The sequence below is a fragment of the Geotrypetes seraphini genome, chromosome 5, assembly GCF_902459505.1.
Source record: "Geotrypetes seraphini chromosome 5, aGeoSer1.1, whole genome shotgun sequence".
NCBI lineage: Eukaryota > Metazoa > Chordata > Amphibia > Gymnophiona > Dermophiidae > Geotrypetes > Geotrypetes seraphini.
The window spans coordinates 4,158,863-4,181,446 of NC_047088.1; the positions used below are offsets into that span (position 1 = coordinate 4,158,863).

The 22,584-nt window shown below is 45.3% G+C and overlaps 1 protein-coding gene across 5 annotated transcripts in view; it reads left to right on the plus strand.

Moving 5' to 3' along the window:
* LOC117361664 overlaps positions 1-22,584 on the plus strand; it is a 162,762-nt gene that overhangs the window by 8,426 nt on the left and 131,752 nt on the right. For all 5 annotated transcript variants that reach the window (XM_033947311.1, XM_033947314.1, XM_033947315.1 and 2 more), the window contains exon 2: positions 19,531-22,119. In XM_033947311.1, coding sequence (XP_033803202.1) covers positions 19,870-22,119 — 2,250 coding nt within the window. In that variant the 5' untranslated portion in view covers positions 19,531-19,869. The remainder of the gene's footprint in view (positions 1-19,530; positions 22,120-22,584) is intronic.

The window sequence follows — 22,584 nt, forward strand, 5'->3', positions numbered from 1 at the left end:
GATGACTTCCCGCGTCCTGGTTGATATGCCCCTCTTGATGATGCCCAGCATCCTGTTGGCTTTCTTCGAGGCTGCTGCACACTGTGCGGATGGTTTCATGGATGGATCCACTAGCACACCCAAGTCTCTCTCAAGTCCGGTGTCTTCCAGCAATCTCCCCCCCATTTTATACTCGAACAACGGGTTCTTTTTCCCTATGTGCATGACCTTGCATTTATCTACGTTAAAGCGCATTTGCCATTTGTTTGCCCAGTCCTCCAGCTTATCGAGGTCCCTTTGCAGTTCCTCATACTCCTCCCTGGTCCTAACTCTGGCGCAGAGCTTGGTGTCGTCTGCAAATTTTATAACCTCACACTTTGCCTCCGTTTCCAGGTCATTGATAAATATGTTGAAGAGTAGCGGCCCCAGCACCGATCCCTGCGGCACACCGCTCGTGACTCCCCGCCAGTCAGAATATTGGCCCTTTACTCCGACCCTCTGTAGTCTACCTGACAGCCAGTGCTTGATCCATCTGTGTACATCCCCGCCCACCCCGTGGTTCCACAGCTTCCTAAGCAGCCTTTCATGTGGCACCTTGTCAAAGGCCTTTTGAAAATCGAGGTAAGGTTAGGCCACCCAGTTTCCAAGCGCACCTTGTCCAACTGGTTGGCCGATTGCATCTCCTTCTGCTACGCTCAGGCTGGTCTCACACTGCATGGTCGAGTAACGGGACACAAGGTCCGAGCGATGGCAGCCTCCGTAGCGTTCCTCAGGTCCACACCTATTGAGGAAATCTGCAAGGCTGCCACGTGGTCTTCGGTTCATACTGTCACCTCCCACTACTGTCTGGACTCACTGTCCAGGAGCGATGGCCGGTTCAGCCAATCGGTTTTGCGAAATCTATTTGCTTAAATTGCCAACTTCCCTCCATCCCTTTTCAGTTAGCTTGGAGGTCACCCACATGTGAGAATATCATGCCTGCTTGTCCTGGGATAAAGCACAGTTAATTACCGTAACAGGTGTTATCCAGGGACAGCAGGCATATATTCTCACAACCCGCCCACCTCCCCGAGGTTGGCTTTTTTGCTAGTTAAGTGAACTGGAGACCACGAGGGGATGCGCCCCCTAGTAGAGCAGGAAGGCACGCATGCATGGAGCAGCAGAGCAAACTTAAATCTTCAATCAAGTTTGCTTGAAAATGCTTCCGCATCGGGGCTCCGTAGATGACATCACCCACATGTGAGAATATATGCCTGCTGTCCCTGGATAACACCTGTTACGGTAAGAAACTGTGCTTTTAAGCTTGGAAAATAATTTTGAAAATTGAATAAAGAATTAAATATAACATATTTTCTTCACACTTCTACCTCTAACCCTCTGTTGTAGTTCCTTCCTATTTCTCCCACTGTAAACCGCGTCGAGCTCTACCAACGTGGAGATGATGCGGTATACAAACCTAAGGATTAGATTAGATTAGATAAATGATCTAGAAACAGGGAAGAAGTGCGAAGTAATAAAATTTGCAGATGACACCAAACTATTTAATGGGGCTAGGACTATAGAAGACTGTGAAGATTTACAAAGGGACCTGAACAAACTAGGAGAGTGGGCAACGAGATGGCAGATGAAGTTTAATGTAGAGAAATGTAAAGTCTTGCACGTGGGAAACAGAAACCCGAGGTACAGCTACACAATGGGAGGGCTGTGATTGAGTGAGAGTACCCAAGAAAGGGACTTGGGGGTAATAGTGGACAAGACAATGAAGCCATCGGCAAAGTGCGCAGTAGCTGCTAAGAAAGCGAATACAACGCTAGGTATAATCAAGAAGGGTATTACAACCAGAACGAAAGAAGTTATCCTGCCATTGTATCGGGCGATGGTTCGCCCGCATCTGGAGTACTGCGTCCAATATTGGTTGCCGTACCTAAAGAAGGAAATGGCAATACTCGAGAAGGTTCAGAAGAGAGCAACACGCTTGATAAAAGGTATGGAAAACCTTTCATACGCTGAAAGATTGGAGAAACTGGAGCTCTTTTCTCTGGAGAAGCGGAGACTTAGAGGGGATATGATAGACTTACAAGATCATGAAGGGCATAGAGAAAGTAGAGAGGGACAGTTTCGTCAAACTTTCGAAAACTACAAGAACGAGAGGGCATTCGGAAAAATGAAAAGGGGACAGATTCAGAACCAATGCTAGGAAGTTCTTCTTCACCCAGAGGGTGGTGGAAACCTGGAATGCGCTTCTAGAGAGCCTGATAGGACAGAGTACGGTTTTGGGGTTCAAGAAGGGATTGGATGATTTCCTGAAGGAGAAGGGGATAGAAGGGTATAGATAGAGGATTACTATACAGGTCCTGGACCTGATGGGCCGCCGCGTGAGCGGACTGCTGGGCATGATGGACTTCTGGTCTGACCCAGCAGAGGCATTACTTATGTTCTTACAGTATTCTGAGTAGAGAGAACAAATAAGGGGTGAACAATAGGAGAGGAGGTTACTTTATAGATGTCGGTAAGTATTTAGCCCTTACAAGGGCAGTTAAGTTTTTCAAAAGCATCTTGGAATAGAAATGTTTTCAGCTTTGTTTTGAAATGGAGCAGAGATGGTTTGTCATGAAGGTAATTGGAAATAGAATTCCAAAGAGATGGTGCAGTTACTACAAAATTGTTTGATCTTATCATGTTAATATGCTTTAAGGATGGGATTGTAAGGAGGTTTTGAGTCATAGAACGGAGGGCTTTAGATGGACAGTAAGGAATGGGAAGGCTATTGTTGCAAGGAAGATAACCAATGGGACACTCAAACTGGGGTACAAACTATATCACCATCATAGGGTGGATCAAAATGGTGGAAGCGTAGCGTTGTATGTTAAGGAGGGCCTTGAATCAGATGGACTGAAAATTTTACAGAAGCAGAAATGCACCTTGGAATCCCTATGGGTAGAAATTCCATATGCATGGAGGAAAAGTATAGTGATAGGAGTGTACTACTGACTGTTGGACCAGGATGAACGTAAAGATGCTGAAATGTATCAGAAATTAGGGAGGCTAACAAATTGAGTAACAATAATAATAATGGTCGATTTCAATTAACAAAAGATGAGAATTGCGAAACCAAAATAGAATCAAACACAATAAAATTTCCCCATAAAATGGAAAGATGTTAGTCAACAAAACCCAAATATTTTACCAAGCTGAAAACTGAAGTTTACTATATGTCTTATTCCCTGAAGAAGCTGTGAGTTGAAAGCTGAGTAAAACATTCTAATTACCATTGATTGGACCCTTGCTATTAATCTTTAAAATAAGTCATAACAGAGAAACATGACATGCTATTTAAGATTAAAGAGTTATTTTTGCTTTGGTAAGAGGTTGGTTGTGTGGGTTTTTTTGGTGTTTTTTTTAAACCTATAAAGTGATTTACCCCCTTCCAGTTGAAAGTTAACAGTTGCATCTTCAACAGGATTCTAAGACTTCTTTTCCCTTTTCTCACACATATTTGGATTTTGTTGACTGTTCAATTACCCTATTCCTTAGCAACAGCAGCAGATGAATCCAGAGACTAGTGGGATAACGCACATCTACCAGCAGGTGGAGATAGAGAACTGATTTGCAGGTGCTTCTCTTGGAATTAACCTCTCCTGGCCAATTAGAATGCTCTATCTCCAGCAGGCGGATGATTGCCATGCCTCTAACTCCTGGCCTCACTGCCTAAAACTTTGTTTTTCACTACTGTGGTTGATGCTTCAGTGAGTGCAGGGGTATCTGGCTGAGCAGTACTAGCTTTAGGGGTTACAACTGGCCACCTCCAGGTCCCTTCCCAACCCTCCCTCCAGTGATTGAGGGGTTTCGTCGGGTCTCTGAGTTTTTTTCTTCTCTGAGTTTTTTCTTTTTTCCCATTTGATTACAAATAAAAGACTGATTTGGTGGATCTGTGCTTTCACAATCCTTACCAGGCACCCTGCAACTACCAGCAGTAACAGAAGCTGCTGTACTTAAGGACAGCATTGGTTTTCAATGAGTAAGGCTTTTTTGTTCTCTTTATGGTGCTTGCGTGTGTATTGGGAACTGTGGTCTGCGGTCTTAAGTTCGTGTTGGGTCATGGCGGCAGAGGTTGTTAAGCAGTGTTCGTGCTGTAGGAAGTGGTGAACACCGTTGGGCCTCTGTGCAGCTGGCTGTTCGGATGGTGCCCTTGAGGAAAGCAATATGGCGGCAGAGATGATGGATTCCTGTGCGGGCGACACATGTTTGCGCTCCCTGTCTGTGGCGGCAGGCCGTTTGCTCAGTGTGTTTCTTCTCCAGTTCAGGATCTTGCGGGTAAAGCCCCTGCTGGCGTTTTGAGAGTGCCTACTGGCAGGGAACATCGGATTCAGCAGTACTACAGGATGGGTCTCTGATTTTGCCTTTTTTCCCGGAGTTCAAGTTGTTAATGCATAAGGTGTTTCTTTTACAGGGGTCTCAGCTGTCTCAGCCTGGGGATGGTTTAGGGCAGTGTTCTTCAACCTTTTTATACCTATGGACCGGCAGAAATAAAAGAATTATTTAGTGGACCGGCAGTTGAAGAACACTGAGCTAAGTCGTGGGCCATCTGGAAGCCTTCCCTCTGATGTTGCGACATCAGAGAGAAGGCTTCCAGTTCAGGTGCAGGATGTGCGTAGGAGCCACTGCCCGTGGCTTTGTGCCTTGAGTCAGAGAGGAAGAGGGAGCTGGCCAGAAGATAACGCCGCATCAATTGCACCGTGAACCAGCGGTTGGAGAACACTGTGGACCGGCAGGAAATTTCTGTGGACTGGCACTGGTCCATGGACCGGTGGTTGAAGAACACTGGTTTAGGGGATGGTTCTGTTTCAGCGATCCAGCAGCCAGTGACCTCTGGGCTGAGTCAACGTGGAGCGAAACACCGCAGGATAGTGTCCGCAGCTGGGAAAACCTACTTTAGACCCCGATATGTCTCTGCCTCTCACTTGGTCCGCCTATGTCGTGGATTTTCAAGATATGAATTTAGGGGAGACTAGCTGGAAAGGCGGACAATCCCACAGCCCTTCGTCTCTTTCATAGGGAGGAACTTTCCACATTTATATCTAAGACGCTACAGGGTTTAAATATTTCGCAGGATGTCCTACAATCTTCTGCAACTCCCAGCCCTCTCAGGGCCGTCATGAGAACACCTCCCCCCCCCCCGCGCCAAGGCCTTTTCTGTCCACAAGATCTTGTAGGAGCTCATTGTGGCTCAATGGTCTATGCCAGTGGTGGTACTCCAGGTAGTGAAGGCTATGCGGCAATTATACACAGTGGCTCTGGATGAGATGCATAAATTGCGGTTGCCAAAAGTGGATGCCCTCGTGGATGTGGTTACCAAAAAAAACCATCCTGCCGGTTGAGGAGAGGATGGCATTAAAGGACACTCAGGATAGGAAACTGGAGGCATTGCTGAAATCGTCTTTTGAAGTGGTGGCCGTGTGTAGTTCTTATATGGCTCAAGCTTGTCTACATTGGGTTCAGCACATGGCGGATGGGATAGTAGTTGCTGGAGCTGTGTTGTCTCCTGAGTTTCTGGATGTCAAGACAGGTTTGGTATATCTGGCCGATGCCTTGTATGATATAATTTGGGCTTCGCCTAAACAGATGTCTTTGGCAGTGGTTTCTTGGTCATCATTGTGGCTTTGCCATCAGGGGGCAGATGCTGCTTCAAAATTATAGCTAGTTCTTCCCTTTAAGGGCCGCTTGTTGTTTGGCGAGGACTTGGAAAAATTGGTCAAAGATTTTGGGGATTCTAAGTCCCAGAGGTTGCCAGAGGATAAATCTAAGGGTTCATTTAAGACATAGCTGTCCCGCCTGCGTTTTAGAGATACCAAGCGTTATAGGCCAGGTAAGCCTTCGTACAATTCCTCTTATAGTTCCTCTTGCAATACCAAACCAAAATTTTCGCAGAAGAATTCCTTTCATCCTTCCTAGGCCCCCAGCTCACAGCCGGCCTGTGCCCAGGCCTCCCGCACAATGATGGGGTCTTGGCTCCATCTGTCGACGCTATCGGGGGACAGCTGTCTTTTTGGCAGAGTGGGCCAAGATAAGGTCTGATCAGTGGGTCTTAGACATTATTCGAGACGGTTACAAGCTAGAATTCTCCTCTCCCATAGTAATATAGTAGATGACAGCAGATAAAGACCCGAATGGTCCATCCAGTCTGCCCAACCTGATTCAATTTAAATTTTTTAAATTTTTTCTTCTTATCTATTTCTGGGCAAGAATCCAAAGCTCTACCCGGTACTGTGCTTGGGTTCCTACTTCCGAAATCTCCATTAAAACCTACTCCAGCCCATCTACACCCTCCCAGCCATTGAAGCCCTCCCCAACCCATCCTCCATCAAACGGATATACAGACACAGACCGTGCAAGTCTGCCCAGTACTGGCCTTAGTTTAATTTTTAATATTATTTTCTGATTCTAGATCCTCTGTGTTCATCCCACGCTTCTTTGAACTCAGTCACCACCTCTCTCGGGAGCGCATTCCAAGCATCCAACACCCTCTCTGTAAAGTAGAATTTCCTAACATTGCCTTTGAATCTACCACCCCTCAACCTCAAATTATGTCCTCTGGTTTTACCATTTTCCTTTCTCTGGAAAAGATTTTGTTCTACATTAATACCCTTCAAGTACGGTATTTGAATGTCTGAATCATATTTCCCCTGTCTCTCCTTTCCTCTAGGGCAGGGGTGTCCAATGTCGGTCCTCGAGGGCCGCAATCCAGTCGGGTTTTCAGGATTTCCCCAATGAATATGCATGAGATCTGTGTGCATGCACTGCTTTCAATGCATATTCATTGGGGAAATCCTGAAAACCCGACTGGATTGCGGCCCTCGAGGACCGACATTGGACACCCCTGCTCTAGGGTATACGTATTCAGGGCTTCCAGTCTCTCCTCATACGTCTTCTGGCGCAAGCCTCCTATCATTTTCGTCGCCCTCCTCTGGACCGCTTCAAGTCTTCTTATGTCTTTCACCAGATACCGTCTCCAAAACTGAACATAATACTCCAAGTGGGGCCTTACCAATGACCTGTACAGGGGTATCAACACCTTCCTTCTACTGGCTACACCTCTCTTAATACAGCCTAGCATCCTTCTGGCAGCAGCCACTGCCTTGTCACACTGTTTTTTCGCCTTTAGATCTTCGGACACTATCACCCCAAGGTCCCTCTTCCCGTCCGTGTATATCAGCTTCTCTCCTCCCAGCATATACGGTTCCTTCCGATTAATTCCCAAATGCATTACTCTGCATTTCTTTGCATTGAATTTTAGTTGCTAGGCATTAGACCATTCCTCTTAACTTTTGCATATCCTTTTTCATATTTTCCACTCCTTCTTTGGTGTCTACTCTGTTACAAATCTTGGTATCATCTGCAAAAAGGCACACTTTTCCTTCTAACCCTTCAGCAATGTCACTCACAAACATATTGAACAGGATTGACCCCAGCACTGAACCCTGAGGGACTCCACTACTCACCTTTCCTTCTTCCGAGCGACTTCCATTAACCACCACCCTCTGGCGTTTGTCCGACAGCCAGTTTCTAACCCAGTTCACCACTTTGGGTCCTAACTTCAGCCCTTCAAGTTTGTTCAACAGCCTCCTATGAGGAACTGTTTCAAAGGCTTTGCTGAAATCTAAGTAAATTACATCTAGCATATGTCCTTGACCCAGCTCTCTGATCACCCAATCAAAATATTCAATCAGGTTCGTTTGGCACGATTTACCTTTTGTAAAGCCATGTTGCCTCGGATCCTGTAACCCATTAGATTCAAGGAAGTACACTATCCTTTATTTCAGCAACACTTCCATTATTTTTCCAACAACTGAAGTGAGGCTCACCGGCCTGTAGTTTCCTGCTTCATCCCTGTGACCACTTTTATGAATAGGGACCACATCCGCTCTCCTCCAATCCCCAGGAATCACTCCCGTCTCCAGAGATTTGTTGAACAAGTCTTTAATAGGACTCGCCAGAACCTCTCTGAGCTCCCTTAGTATCTTGGGATGGATCCCGTCTGGTCCCATCCCTTTGTCCACCTTCAGTTTTTCAAGTTGCTCATAAACACTCTCCTCTGTGAACGGCGCAGAATCTTTTCCATTTTCTCGTGTAACTTTGCCAGACAATCTCGGTCCTTCTCCAGGATTTTCTTCTGTGAACACAGAACAGAAGTATTTGTTTAGCACATTTGCTTTTTCCTCATCACTCTCCACATATCGGTTCCCAGCATCTTTTAGATTAGCAATTCCATTTTTTATCTTCCTCCTTTCACTAATATATCAGAAAAAAATTTTGTCTCCCTTTTTTACATGTTTAGCCATTTGTTCTTCCGCTTGTGCTTTCGCCAGACGTATCTCTATCTTGGCTTCTTTCAGTTTCACCCTGTAGTCCTTTCTGCACTCCTTGGGTTTTTATTATATTTCCAAGAAGAGGACTCCCATCGTAGATTCTTTCTTGGTGTCCCAGTGTTCAGGAGCTTCCAATCTGGCATCAATGAGAAGCACCCTCCAGGTGCTCCTGGACATGGGAGTGGTGGTCCAGGTTCTTCAGGAACAAAGGGGCCAGGGGAGGTATTCCGTTTACTTTGTGGTACCAAAGAAAGTGGGAGGGGGGACTCAGTCAGGCTGGTGCTAGGTCTCAAGAGGGTCAATTGGTTTCTCAATGTCAGGCATTTCTGGTGCAGCCGAGCGAATTTCTCATGGCGCTCAATCTCAAGGAGGCGTACTTGCATATTCCCATCTGGCCCCCACACAAGCAGTATCTTCACTTTGTGATTCTCCGACAGCATTATCAGTTTTGAGCTATGACCTTCGGCATGGGCACGGCTCCACGCACATTTTCCAAAAGTGATGGTGGTGGTTGCGGCCTTTCTTCAGAAAGAAGGAATTCAGGTTCACCCCTATTTGGATGTTGGTTAATCTAATCTAATCTAATCCTTAGGTTTGTATACTGCATCATCTCCACGTTCATAGAGCTCGACGCGGTTTACAGTAGGAGAAATAGGAAGGAACTACAACAGAGGGTTAGAGGTGGAAGTGTGAAGAAAATTTAGAGGACTTGGGATGCCAAGATATAAGAGTTTCCTTGATTCCTAAGTTGGAGGGAGACTTACATTTTTTGAGAAAAGCCAGGTTTTCAGATGTTTGCGGAAAACTTGGAGAGAGCTCAAGTTCCGAAGAGGGGAGGTAAGGTTGTTCCAGAGCTCAGTGATTTTGAAGTGGAGGGAGGTCCCTAGCTTTCCTATGTGGGAAATGCCTTTTAGCGAGGGGAAGGATAGTTTTAATTTGTGGGGGGATCTGGTGGTATTAGGGTTTGAGGAATTCCAAGAAAGAGGGATAAAGGGAGGGAGGATACCATATAGGATTTTGAAAGTTAAACAGGCGCATTTATACTGGACCCTGGCAATTATCGGAAGCCAGTGAAGCTTGGCCAGGAGCGGGGAGACATGGTCAAATTTACTTTTAGCGAAGATGAGCTTGGCCACGTCTTTCTGAATCCGTTGGAGTCTGTGGAGGTTTTTCTTAGTTAGGCTTAAGTAGATAGAGTTGCAATAGTCCAATCTGGAGAGGATGATGGATTGGACAAGGAGGGTAAAATGTTTTTGATGGAAGCAGGATCTAACTTTCCTCAGCATGTGAAGGCTGAAAAAGCATTTTTTTACCAAGGATTGGAGGTGGTCATTGAAGGACAATGTGGAATCGATGATGATGCCCAAGACCTTGCTCGAGAACTCAAGCTGCAGAAAGGAGCCAGAGAGTAGTGGGATGGAAGTGGGTAGGTGATCTAGTTTTGGATCGAGCCAAAGAAGTCTTGTTTTGGACTCATTCAATTTCATTTGCACAGTGTAGGCCCAGGATTGTAGGTTCATTATACAAGAGGATATGTTCTTAGACAGGTCGGTGAGGTTCGAATCGGTCTCGAGGAGGACGAGGATGTCGTCTGCATAAGTGTAAATTGTTTCAAGGGGGATAGGTTAATCTGAGCTTCTTCCCGTCAATAAAGTTTGTGAGTCATATAGAGTGATTTCCCTGCTGCAGTCGTTGGGCTGAGTAGTCAACTTTCCGAAAAGTTCCCAAATTCTCTGTCATTGGAGCATCTGGGAGTCCTTTTCGACATGGCCCAGGGGAGAATATTTCTGCCCCGGGACAGGGGCGAGAAGTTGCAGTCGCAGGTTCACTTACTGCTCTGGGTACCACGCCTGAGTTTGGGATTGTGCAGGTTCTGGGCTCTATGGTGGCGGCTCTGGAAGTAGTTCTTTGGGCTCGCTTTCATTTGAGGCCACTGCAGCTGTCTCTTCTTGCCAGGTAGTTGCCAATATCTCAGGTGCCCCCCCCCCCCCCCCCCCGCCAAACCTTGCACAATATGGATTGGTGGCTGCACAGTGCCATTCTGTTCAAGGGTATGCCTCTCGTGTTCCCAGACTGGCTGGTGGTAATGACAAATGCCAGTCTGATGGGCTGGGAGGGCTCAGTGCCTTCAGTCCTCAGCACAGGGCGCGTGATCTCTGGAGGAGGCTCAGTGGTTTATCAGTCTTCTGGAATTGAGGGCGATCAGGCTGGCTCTGTTGGAGTTTTGGACACTTATACAGGGCAGACTAACCAGGGTTCTTTCGGACAGTGTCATGGTGGTTGCATAGATCAACAGGCAAGGGGGGCACATAGAGCCTTCAACTGGCGCTGGACTCTTTTCTCCTTTGGGCTGAGATGTGGCTTCTGCTTTTGTTGGCGGTTCACATTGCAGGAAAAAACAATGTTCAGGCGGACTTCCTCAGCAGTGGTATCCATTTTTCACATGCCACACTGAATGTGAGGAGGGTAGGTGTTACTGTTTCAGCTTCCCTGTCCCAACAGGTGATATTGGCATCCAGTCAGCCTGAGGAAAGAGTCGCAGGTCAAAACTTGAGCCAGGGAGCAGTGTAAGTGCAAAGCACATTAAATATTAAGGTGTACTTCTGTGGAAGTGAACCTTGAAAGAAATTATTCATCTTTCTGGCTGGATATGTTTCTGCTTATGTGGAGGTGTGGCCTAGTGGTTAGAGCAGCTAACTCAGTACCCTGAGGTTGTGAGTTGGATTCCCGCTGCAGCTCCTTGTGACTTTGGGCAAGTCACTTAACACTTCATTGTCCCAGGTACAAAATAAGGATCTGTCTAAAATATGTAAACTGCTTTGATTGTAAGCGCACACACAAAAAGTGGTATATTATGTCCCATCCCCTTTACCCTTTAAATCTGTGGTACTTAAACCTGTCCTGAAGGACCCTCATCCAGTCGGGGTTTTCAAGATATCCCCAATGAATATACATGAATGAGATTTGCCTATAAAGTAGATATTAGGCATGCAAATTTCTCTCATGCATATTCATTGGAGATATCTTGAAAACTCGACAAGCTGGAAGTCCCCCAGGACAGTTTAAGAACCACTGCAGATGGAGCTCGATGTGGTTATAGGCAATGTCTGAGCCCCATTTTTGTCTTTAAATAATTAAATCATTGTTTGATTTTAAAAAATAATTGGCCTTTGTGAAAAAAGATGAGGCCAACTGCTGGCTAGCTAGGTTGAAGAGTGTATTCTAAAAATGTAGATGTTAGAAATGTCTTCTATTCCAAACTATATTAGATTTTCTTTATTAATAAAAAAAAAAAAAAAACCCTTCCCTTCTTCAAATTTTATCCTTTTAGAAGAATTTTACAACAAGTTTCAAGTTTATTCATGGCTTGATATACCGACCATTACATGTATCTGGGTGGTTTTCAATATCACAAATTAAAAGGTTTAATATAAATAGATAAAATAATATGGGGTAAACCTAAAACTATGACAATTGAGATTGCAAGCAGAGGAGAGGAGAGTTCAGTAGCAGGAGGAAAGCGGAAGGGGAAAAGCAGGAGAAACCCGGAGGAGGGGAAAGCAGGAGGAAAAAGAGGCAGGATCAGCAGGGGCAGATGAGAGTTAGTTCTGCCCACCCCTGATGTTCAGTTCTGCCCACCCCTGATGTTATCCATCGTAGCTCCCCCCTTAAAAGGGGAGGGGCCAACGGCACTCAGCCATTCGGCGAGTGTCAAAGGCACTCGCCTTAGCGAGAGCACCTTTGCGAAGGGCCTTGAGAAGAGACGAGCCACCACTAAAGAAGAGCAGAGGGAGACCACAGCAGTCACAAAAGACATTCAACCAAGCAGACCCAGCAAGTACAGAGACACACAACTAGGCAGACACAGGAGGTACAAAGGCACACAACCAGGCAGACACAGCAGATAAAGAGGACACAGCAGGAACATAGGACACACAACCAGGCAGATACAGAGGACACAACAGGCGCAGAGGACAGCCACAGCAGGCACTGAGGACACACAGCCAGGCAGACATAAAGGACAAAGCAGGCACAAAGGGCACACAACCAGGTAGACACTGAGGATATAACCAGGCGAGCACAGAAGACACAGCAGGCACAGAAGACATCCACAGGAGACCAGCAAGCAGGCAGCAATGGAAGTAGCAGACAGAAGCAGGATGTTGAGCTACCCAGTTTTTTTCACCGTGTGCCATATGTATGACTAACTCCCTTCTGGGAGGTGATCTTATGCGCTCGATGTGGAGAACTGGAAAGCCTGAAGAAGCAAGTCAGACTCCTGGAGGGCAGAATACTGGATTTGGAGGTACTTCATGCAGTGGAGGAGAAAGGCAGAGATGTAGAGATGATCAAGACGGAGGAAGAAGTCATCGAGGAAGAAGTCCGGGAGCTGGAGAACTTCATAGAAGAGGCATACAGGGAGGCCGTGGAAAAACACCAGCTACGGAGGAACTGCTGGGATATGCCTACAGAGAATGTGGGCCACCAGATGGACAGCCACCAGAAAGAAATGGGAGACACAGCAGCAAGATCTGGAAACAGCGGAGAGAACCCACAAGAAGACGAATGCCAGGATGAAAGGAAATGGATAGGAACGAAGGACACGGACCTGCGGCTGGAGAGATGGACATACACCAGGGACAAGGACCTGTGGCTGGAGAATCAAGAGAAGATGGAGAGGACAGCAGTCGTCGTGGGGGACTATCATCAGACAAGTTGACAGCCACATAGCGGGAGGAAGACTGGATCGACTGGTGATCTGCCTACCGGGAGCCAAGGTAGAAGACATAGTGAGCCGCACTGACAGGTTCGTCAACAGTGTGGAAGAAGAAGATACAGCAGTGGTGATCCTTGTGGGGATGAACAACGTGAGTAACAGGAACTACAACAGAGAAGTACTGAAGGACCAGTTCCAGATGCTAGGAAAGAAGCTGAAGACCAGAACGCAGAGGATAGCATTCTTGGAGATCCTGCCGGTATCCAGGGCAGATGAGAAGAGACAGATGGAGCTCCAAGCAGTCAACGCATGGATGCGGTGCTAGTGTGAGGAAGAAGGATTCCACTTCGTATGCAACTGGACGACGTTCTGGGAGAAGAGCAAGCTATTTAGGAAGGACAGACTCCACCTCAATAGAGACAGAACGAGGCTACTTGCAAGCAACATCAAGAGAGAAGTTGATAAGTTTTTTAACTAGGAAGAAGGGGAAAGCCGACAGTCGACCAAGAGAGAGAGTCGATGATTTGGGAACCGGTATACCCAAAGGATACCGTACAGGAAGATGGAGGGGAAGATTCACCAGATTGCAGACAAAACAAACTGAAAGGGACGCAAGAGGGAAGGACACACAAGAAGGGAATAGGCTGCAAACTCAAGTGTATGTACACGAATGCAAGGAGCCTTAGAAATAAGATGGGTGAATTAGAAGCTGTGGCACAAAAGGATAACGTTGACATCATTGACATCACGGAAACATGGTGGACTGAGGAAAATGTCTGGGACACGGTGCTACAGGGATACAAACTATACTGCAGAGATAGAGTGACTCAAAACGAGGAGGCATTGCCATATACGTCAAAGAGGGAATTTAATCTACTGGAGAGAACATGCCACAACAGACGGATAAGTTAGTCTCTATGGGTCAAAATTCCGGGAACAAATGGACCAGAAACGATGATAGGCATCTACTACCGACCCCCAGGGCAATCTGAAGAAATTGATGGAGAAATGATGGATGAGATTAAATACAACTGCAAGGGAGGCAACGCAGTTATCATGGTTGACTTCAACTATCCGGGGATAGATTGGAACCTAGGCACCTCCAGCTGTGCTAGATAGACCAAGTTCCTGGAAGCTGTAGGAGATTGCTTCCTGGAACAACTTGTCAAGGAAAACATGAGAGGAAACGCAATTCTGGACTTAATTCTAAATGGTCTGCGAGGACCGGCACAGGATGTAGAAGTAGAAGGGACACTGGGAAACAGCGATCACAATATGATCCACTTCAAACTGGAAATAGGGGCGGAACATTGGTCCAGAACGATAGCCACTGTGCTAAACTTCAGAAAAGGGAATTCTCTAGCGTCTTTTCAGTGTTTATCCTTTTCTTAATTTTCTTCCCCCACCATGCGTCTCATGCCTTCGTAATTCCCTTTTCAGAAGTTTAGCACAGTGGCCTTTGTTCTGGACCGATGGGACCATTAGATGACCAAGGAATAAAGGGAGCGCTAAAGGAGGACGAAGCAATCGCCAACAGACTGAACACGTTTTTTGCGTCAGTGTTTACCGAAGAGGATATACACAGCATGCCAGAACCCATATGCTGGAAGTGAAAACGGGAAACTAACAGGGTTAACGGTCAGTCTAGAAGAGGTATGCAGGTAGATAGATAGGCTTAAGAGCGATAAATCCCCGGGACCAGATGGCATCCATCTGAGGGTCATCAAAGAACTGAAAGAGACCATAACTGAACTGCTTCAACTAATAGCCAATCTGTCCATCGAATCGGGAAAGATTCCATAGAACTGGAAGGTGACGAATGTTACACCGATCTTCAAAAAAGGTTCGAGGGGAGACCCGGGAAACTACAGACCGGTGAGTCTGACCTCAGTACCGGGAAAGATGGTAGAGGCGCTGATAAAGGACCGCATCGTTGATCACCTTGACGGACACGGTCTGATGAGGACCAGTCAGCACGGTTTCAGTAAAGGCAGATTTTGTTTGACAAACTTGTTGCACTTCTTCGAGGGAGTAAACAGGCAGATAGACAAGGGTGACCTGGTCGACACTGTATATCTGGACTTTCAGAAGGCGTTCGACAAGGTTCCGCATGAACGACTACTTCAGAAAATTGCGAGCCATAGAATCAAGGCTGAAATACTCACGTGGATTAAAAACTGGCTTGAGCATAGAAAACAGAGTGGGGGTAAATGGACAATACTTGGACTGGAAGAGTGTCACCCATGGGGTGCCGCAGGGCTCGGTACTTGGACCCGTGCTCTTCAACATCTTTATAAACGATCTGGACATAGGTACGACAAGCGAGGTGATTAAATTTGCGGACGATACGAAGCTATTCAGAGTAGTGAAGATGCAGGGGGATTGCGAAGATCTGCAACATGACATAGTCAGGCTCGAGGAATGGGCATTGACATGGCAGATGAGGTTCAACGTGGATAAACGTAAAGTGATGCATGTTGGTATCAAAAATTTCATGCACGAATACAGGATGTCTGGGGTGGTACTTGGAGAGACCTCCCAGGAAAGGGACTTGTGAGTTCTGATCGACAAGTCAATGAAGCCGTCCACGCAATGTGCAGTGGCGAAAAGGGCAAGCAGAATGCTAGGAATGATAAAGAAGGGGATCACGAATAGATCAGAGAAGGTTATCATGCCAATGTACCGGACCATGGTGTGCCCTCACCTGGAGTATTGCGTACAGCACTGGTCGCCGTACATGAAGAGCCACTAAGATGGTCAAGGGGTTGGAGGAGCTGCCGTACAGCGAAAGATTAGAGAAACTGGGCCTCTTCTCCCTCGAACAGAGGAGATTGAGAGGGGACATGATCGAAACATTCAAGGTACTGAATGGGATAGACATAATAGGTGTAATCATTGATAGGTGTAATCATTGCTAGAGACCTTACCTTTCATGATCACATAAGTTCAGTGGTTAAAACTTGTTTCTATAAATTACGCATCATCCGATCCCTAACTTCCATCCTTGAAACTAACTCAATCACTATCCTGATACATTCATTAGTAATTTCTCATCTCGATTACTGTAACTCTCTTCTAAATGGTCTCCCCCAAAAAGAAATTCGTCGTTTACAACTAATACAAAATACTGCAATAAAACTTATCCATAAAGTAGGCAGATACGACCATGTTACCCCTCTCTTAAAAGAAGCACACTGGCTCCCTATTACTCACCGCATCACCTTTAAAATTATCTTACTATCCTTTAAAATAAAACTCTCATTTGCCCTCATTCCTTGACAAACTTCTCATTCCCTACTGCTCCTCACGCACTCTAAGATCAACCGATCAAAAACTTCTCTTTATCCCCTCTATTAAAGACTTCTACTATACACGTAAAGTAAATTTCGCAGTAACTGCCCCTACCCTCTGGAATTCCCTGCCACAGCAACTCCGCGACGAATCACGACTCGATAAATTTAAGACAGATTTAAAAACTTTTTTATTTCGCGATGCCTTCGCTAACTCTTAGAGCCATCATCTCTATTTATCAACAATAACCGCTTTCTTTAAAGCGTCCCTCTCCATTATGTTTTATCCTAACCCCACTATCTCCATTTTCTTCTCAAATATGTAACTTCACCCTCCCTTCTCTTTTATCCTCACGGTCTAGTTCGTCCTGTAATGTTATTTGTATATACACAATACCTCTTTTTTTTTAGTTTCTCTTTCTTTTAAACATATTGTTAACCAGCCAGATATTAACTTGATGGTTGGTATATCAAAATTAATAAAACTTGAAACTTGAAACTAGACATAGTAGATAAGGACAGGTTGTTCACCCTCTCCAAGGTATGGAGAACTAGAGGCACTCTCTAAAGTTGAAAGGGGATAGATTCCGTACAAACATAAGGAAGTTCTTCACCCAGAGAGTGGCAGAAAATGAATGCTCTTCCAGAGTCTGTCATAGGGGAAAACACCCTCAAAGGATTCAAGACAAAGTTAGACAAGTTCCTGGTGAACAAGGACGTACGCTGGTAGGGCTAGTCTCAGTTAGGACGCTGGTCTTTGACGGGCCGCCATGTGAGTGAACTGCTGGGCATGATGGACCACTGGTCTGACCCAACAGTGGCAATTCTTATGTTCTTAAAGGGGAGGTGGTAGAGGTAACATGAGGAAGGTAGGGATATCGCTTCTTAAAAGGGTTTTTTGTTTTTTTTCTCACTCGCTTATTTCCTACTTATTGGTAGGCATCTTTAAAGAGAAAGGTTTTAAGATTTGTTTTAAATTTGTTCAGGGAGTCTTCATTGTGAAGATGGCGTTCCAGAGAGAAGGTGCAACTACTGAAAAAATGGAATTTCTGGTGTAGTATAGGTCTTTTATTGATGGTACTGTCAATAGATTTTGATTCATAGATCTGAGAACTCTAGAAGGAGTATGTGGAGTGAGATATTTGTCTAAAAAGCCAACTACTATTATGCTTATGGAGCAGTTTCCAGATAAGATAGGACTATATTTTCTCTATAACACTTAAGTCTTGACACATTAGAAACCAGTATTGCTTTATTTTTTATTCCATTTCTAAATTGCTTCCCTATAGTAGCCAAGTTGACTTACCTTAACCCATCATCCTCCATCCACCCTTTGTGCTCGCAAATAAAACCCTCAGCATACAGCATCTGACTCTTGTAAATGCCTTGACTGGCAGTCATTCATCATCTCATCAGCAAGCCAGTTAAAAAAAACAACTGAGGGGTTTTTAGCTGCCTTCTTCAAGTCTTCTATCCTTGGTGCATGCTAGGAGCCAACCAGCTAGACAGAGGCAGTTGCATTTAATCTCATCCATCATTTCTCCATCAATTTCTTCGGACAAGTAGAGTGGAGAGTGTCAACAGACTCTGCTTAGAGTCAAGACACAGGCACTGCAGTGCAGAAGACATCTGCCCCAAGCAGCCATAGAACAAGATGGTGAGAGATGCTGCAAGGGGGTGGGGGAAGAGAGAGATGTTAGACCTGGGATACGAGGGAGCAAGAGAAGCACATGAGGTGGGGAGGGGAGAAAAAGGGAGATATTGGATCCAGGGACAGAAGGGAGTGAGGGGAGACATACTGGACCATGGGGGATGGATAAGGAGATGTCTGGATACAGGGATGGGGAGGGGAAAAAGAGAGAGCAGGTGCTGTGCTAGAAGGATGGAGGGAGGAAGTCACTGCATATGGTGGAACCATGTGGGAGAGGCCAAGAGGGGAGGAGGGGATGAATGAGAACAGGGTAAGAATAGAAATATGGTACTGGGGAGTAGATTAGAGATAGAAGGGAATGGAAGGCTGGGGAAGGAGTGAGATGAGACTGGGAGAGCCAGTAACTGATGGAAATTTAATAGCTACAAAGTAAAAAGGAGGTGAAAGGTAAGAGGGTGAAATTTCAGTGGGCAGAGAGGAAAGACCGAAAAAGGAACAATTAGTATGTAAGAGGCCGGTGTAGTGAGGGAATGGAACAAGACAGGAAAGAGGAGAAAAGTCCAATGGACAGTAGCTGCTTGAAGAAGAATTAGCAGAATATAGACCAGAAAGCAGAAAAGAAAAACTGGAACAAATGGTCCATTCAACAAAGGTATAAAAAAATTCTATTTTGAATCTATTATATGGGAAATGTGTATAGCAAATGTCTTTGTATTGTGTTCAGTAGAAAAGATTACAGGTTTTTGTTTCTATAGTGTTGCAGTTTAACTTCTTGGGGCTCCCAGTTAATTTCTGTCTACTGTACATAATTTGATTTCTTCTGTATTTGGTGAGGATCTGTCTATGGCAGGTGGGGAGGGAGGCGAGGGGGATCCGGGAAGTCCTCTCCTTTTTTTCTCACCTGGGCCCTAGCATGTCAGCACTGGCTCTGACCTATGCTGTAGTTGAAGGGGATTTCTAAACAAGGCCAGCTGAACTCCCTTAGAAACATAGAAACATAGAAAAAAAGCGGCAGAAAAGGGCTATAGCCCACCAAGTCTGCCCATTCCAAGTATCCCCCCCCTGAATTTACTCCCTTAAAGATCCCACATGAGTATCCCATTTTTTCTTAAAATCCGTCACGCTGCTGGCCGTTATCACCTGGAGTGGGAGTCTGTTCCAATGATCCACCACTCTTTCGGTGAAGAAGTACTTCCTGGAGTCGCCATGAAACCTCCCTCCCCTGATTCTCAGCGGGTGCCCTCTGATGGTTGAGCTCTTCAGTTGGCAGCAGCATCTTTGAGCCACCAGCAGCTAAGCATGTGTGGCACACTGGCAGCAGTGGTTCAAGGACATTGCTATAGCCAGCCAAGCCTGTAAAAGAGAGCTAAGGCTCCTTCAGAGGATATATTAATAAAGGACAAATGACTGAGACTGAGGGGTGTAAGGTGAGGAAGTGTTTCTTTAAAGTAATGCCTTCTTTTAATATTAAGGTAGTGAGAATGTCCCCTTTTGTGTATTATGGCTATATTTTTTTGTCTTTTTTAGATGTATCTTGTGCTTTAAACTTTGACTCCACCTGTAAACGTCAAGGAATTTTTCCGATTTAAGCCACAATGAAGTAACATCCCATACCAGAGAGATCTGGAAATAACCTCAGCGATGCCTGAATATTGGACATGGCCTAGGCAACTTCTTGTCTAGCTCATGAAGAAGGCATAGTTGAAGGAGAAGAAAAACTCTGCAAAAACAAAGCACAGCAACAGAAAGGTGATAAAGCTGCAGAACTGCATCAGCAGTAACAGTGGAACAGATGAAAAGGAAGCTGGAAGGACCCCAGCATTGTACACTGATCATCAATTCAGGTCGAGAGAAAGCATTGGGAGTATGAATGGGACATTTCTTAATATAGACACGAAAAAGATGGATGCAAGGAAAGACGCAACTAAGCTAGATAACACTTGGATCTGTGATAGTCCTAAAAGCAATAAAAGTGCTGGAGATAATGCCATGATTGGCTCACAAGGTGACTCTTCAAATGGCACATCTGTGATCCTATGTGAGGAAGGAAACAAAGTATTTCTGGCTAATTCCTGTTCAAATAATATGAATGCACTTTGCTGGGAGAAGAATGAGCAGAGAGAGGAGCAGACTGTACCTGGGGACCTCATGCAGATACTTCACACACCCATGGATGAAGGGTTGCGGGTTGAATTAATTGGACTCCCTCTTTTAGTGCCAAAACCACCTTCAGATAGCTATACATTCAGCTGTTGCCCTTTCCCCCCTTTAACATTTAACAGGATGGCCTTGGATACTCTGAAAGTAACACATAACTGTTTTAACACACCAGTTTCCTCCCAGAAGAAGACAAAGAAACATCTAACACCTGTTATGGAAATGGATCTAGAATCTATTTCCCATGAAGCCCAGAAAACTGAGCATACACCAGAAGGAGATGATGCAAAAGAAAATGAAAGGAAAAGAGATCAGTTTCCAGACCTCTTCCAGTATGATTTGCCCATCTCAGAAGAATCATATCTGTACATACCCCTTTATCAAAGTTGTTTTGAAGCAGAATGTTTGGAGATAGCAAATAAGCTTCAGTGTGCTGGATCTAGCACAAGAAGCCCCAGTGGTCATGGCCAGAATCGGACTCCAAAGAGGAAACAAGGCATAGTGGATGTTTCTACTATTGAAAATGAGACTCTTCCTTATGAAAGTACCCCCATGAAATATTTGTTAGCTTCAGAAGAAGCTTTGGTTTTACAGTCTGCAGGTAAAGACCATACAGGTGTAAAATGCACTTTCTTTGGGAATGGTGATCTGGACCTTGAAAAGATTAACCTACAGCTTGATGTTAAAGAGTCTGTCTGCCAAGTTTGGGAGAGGAGACTGTCTGAAGAACCCTTGCCTCCTAGCCAGGTACTCAAAACCTTGGAAGAATTGCCTTCTATAGAAGGAATTGGAGTTCTTGGAAATATACAGGACAGTGCAAGCAGCAACAGCAGGGAACAAGAAAAGGAAAGCACTGAAAGTCTGGAGATTGTCGCTACCCCTGCTTTAAACTGCACTTTAGATGTCCAGGAACCCTTCAAGATGAGTGTATCAGCTGTAGGAAAAGCTCATGACTCATTCAATGTAACACTCAACCTGCCTCAAAAACTGCAGACTGATGAACAAACTGTAAAGGCAGAATTGAACCAGACTCAACTGATAAACTGCTGTAATATAGCGGGTACCAATCTGACTGTGGCATATGAGATGCAGACTGGAAGAGTACCAGAGATGAACACTACACACCAGCTCGGCACAGTTTTATGCCATTCGAGCACTCCTGAAGGTGGATACCAGCAGAAGACACAAGATGACTCCAGTTCTAAGGAGTCTAATGGTGGGTTTCTTCCTGATATGGAACATTCTCTATCTTCAGTGAAGCCTCACAGTACAGAGAGCACTCATAATGAAAGTAGTCTTTCCTTGGGATCCCTTACATTTGTGACGACGACTCTTATGACCTCCACACCACTGCAAGGGAACATGCAATTTCAGTTCATGAAAAGTATTTATGGAGACTCCATGCAGAAGGATCCAAATCTGTCAGTCTCTTCAGTTATTGAAGAACGAAGTTTAGATACCATGGTTAATCAAAATCCCTCATGTAGAAAGGTTGCTGGGGCACCAAAATCTGTGCGTGTGAATGCAAAAGTAACTGTACAGACGCCTGATGGAAAATCAAAACTGGATAGCATACCTAAAACCTCTAGCCTTCCTCAAAACAGCACCAGAAGAAGCCTCATCCCCAGAGCAGAGATTCCAGCCAGATCCATGTTGCCAGCTAGCAGACGATGCCTCACTCTCACTATTGCATCTGAGGAACAAAGTACTCCTAAGGATTTCCCTCTGAAGGGTAGAGGGCCCACAGAATCGAGGCCACTTGCTAGACAATCTTTGGGCAATATCGGGGCTGCTTTTCAAAGATCAAGTGCAGCTTTGAAAAGACAGAGCTTGGCTGGGGTTCATCATGCTGGCATGCTCTGTCAGATTAAGGAGGCAAGTTTGGCAAAGATAGAAAAACTGAGCACAATCAAAGAGACTGACACAGCACCGCACCCTAACACGAAACCTGCTGTACCAGTAAGTGGAAGAGGTTTAGTATTGGGAATGGTGGAAAAGCTCATATGGAACCACTTGCAACCAGCACTGGCTGAGGATGATTCCTTAGCTGGCCTGGGCTAACGGGCAGTGTGGTGGCATATTTCTGCCTGTTGGCACCTGCAGTCACACCTTGCGTATACCATGGGTTGTATGAGATAAGGTGGCAGCCCTAGAAACTTCAATTATTAGCCCTAACTACTAAATTGTCAAGAAAATGTCAAATTCGAGAAATTTTTTTAAAATGGGAAAAGGTAACATTTAGGGCTTCTTTTACTAAGGTGCACTAGCGTTTTTAGTGCACGCACAAGATTAGCGTGTGCTAGCCGAAAAATTACTGCCTGCTTAAAAGGAGGCGGTAGCGGCTAGCGCGCGCTATTCCGCGCGTTAAGGCCCTAATGCACCTTTGTAAAAGGAGACCTTAGACTTCTAAAGAGAACTGGTAAA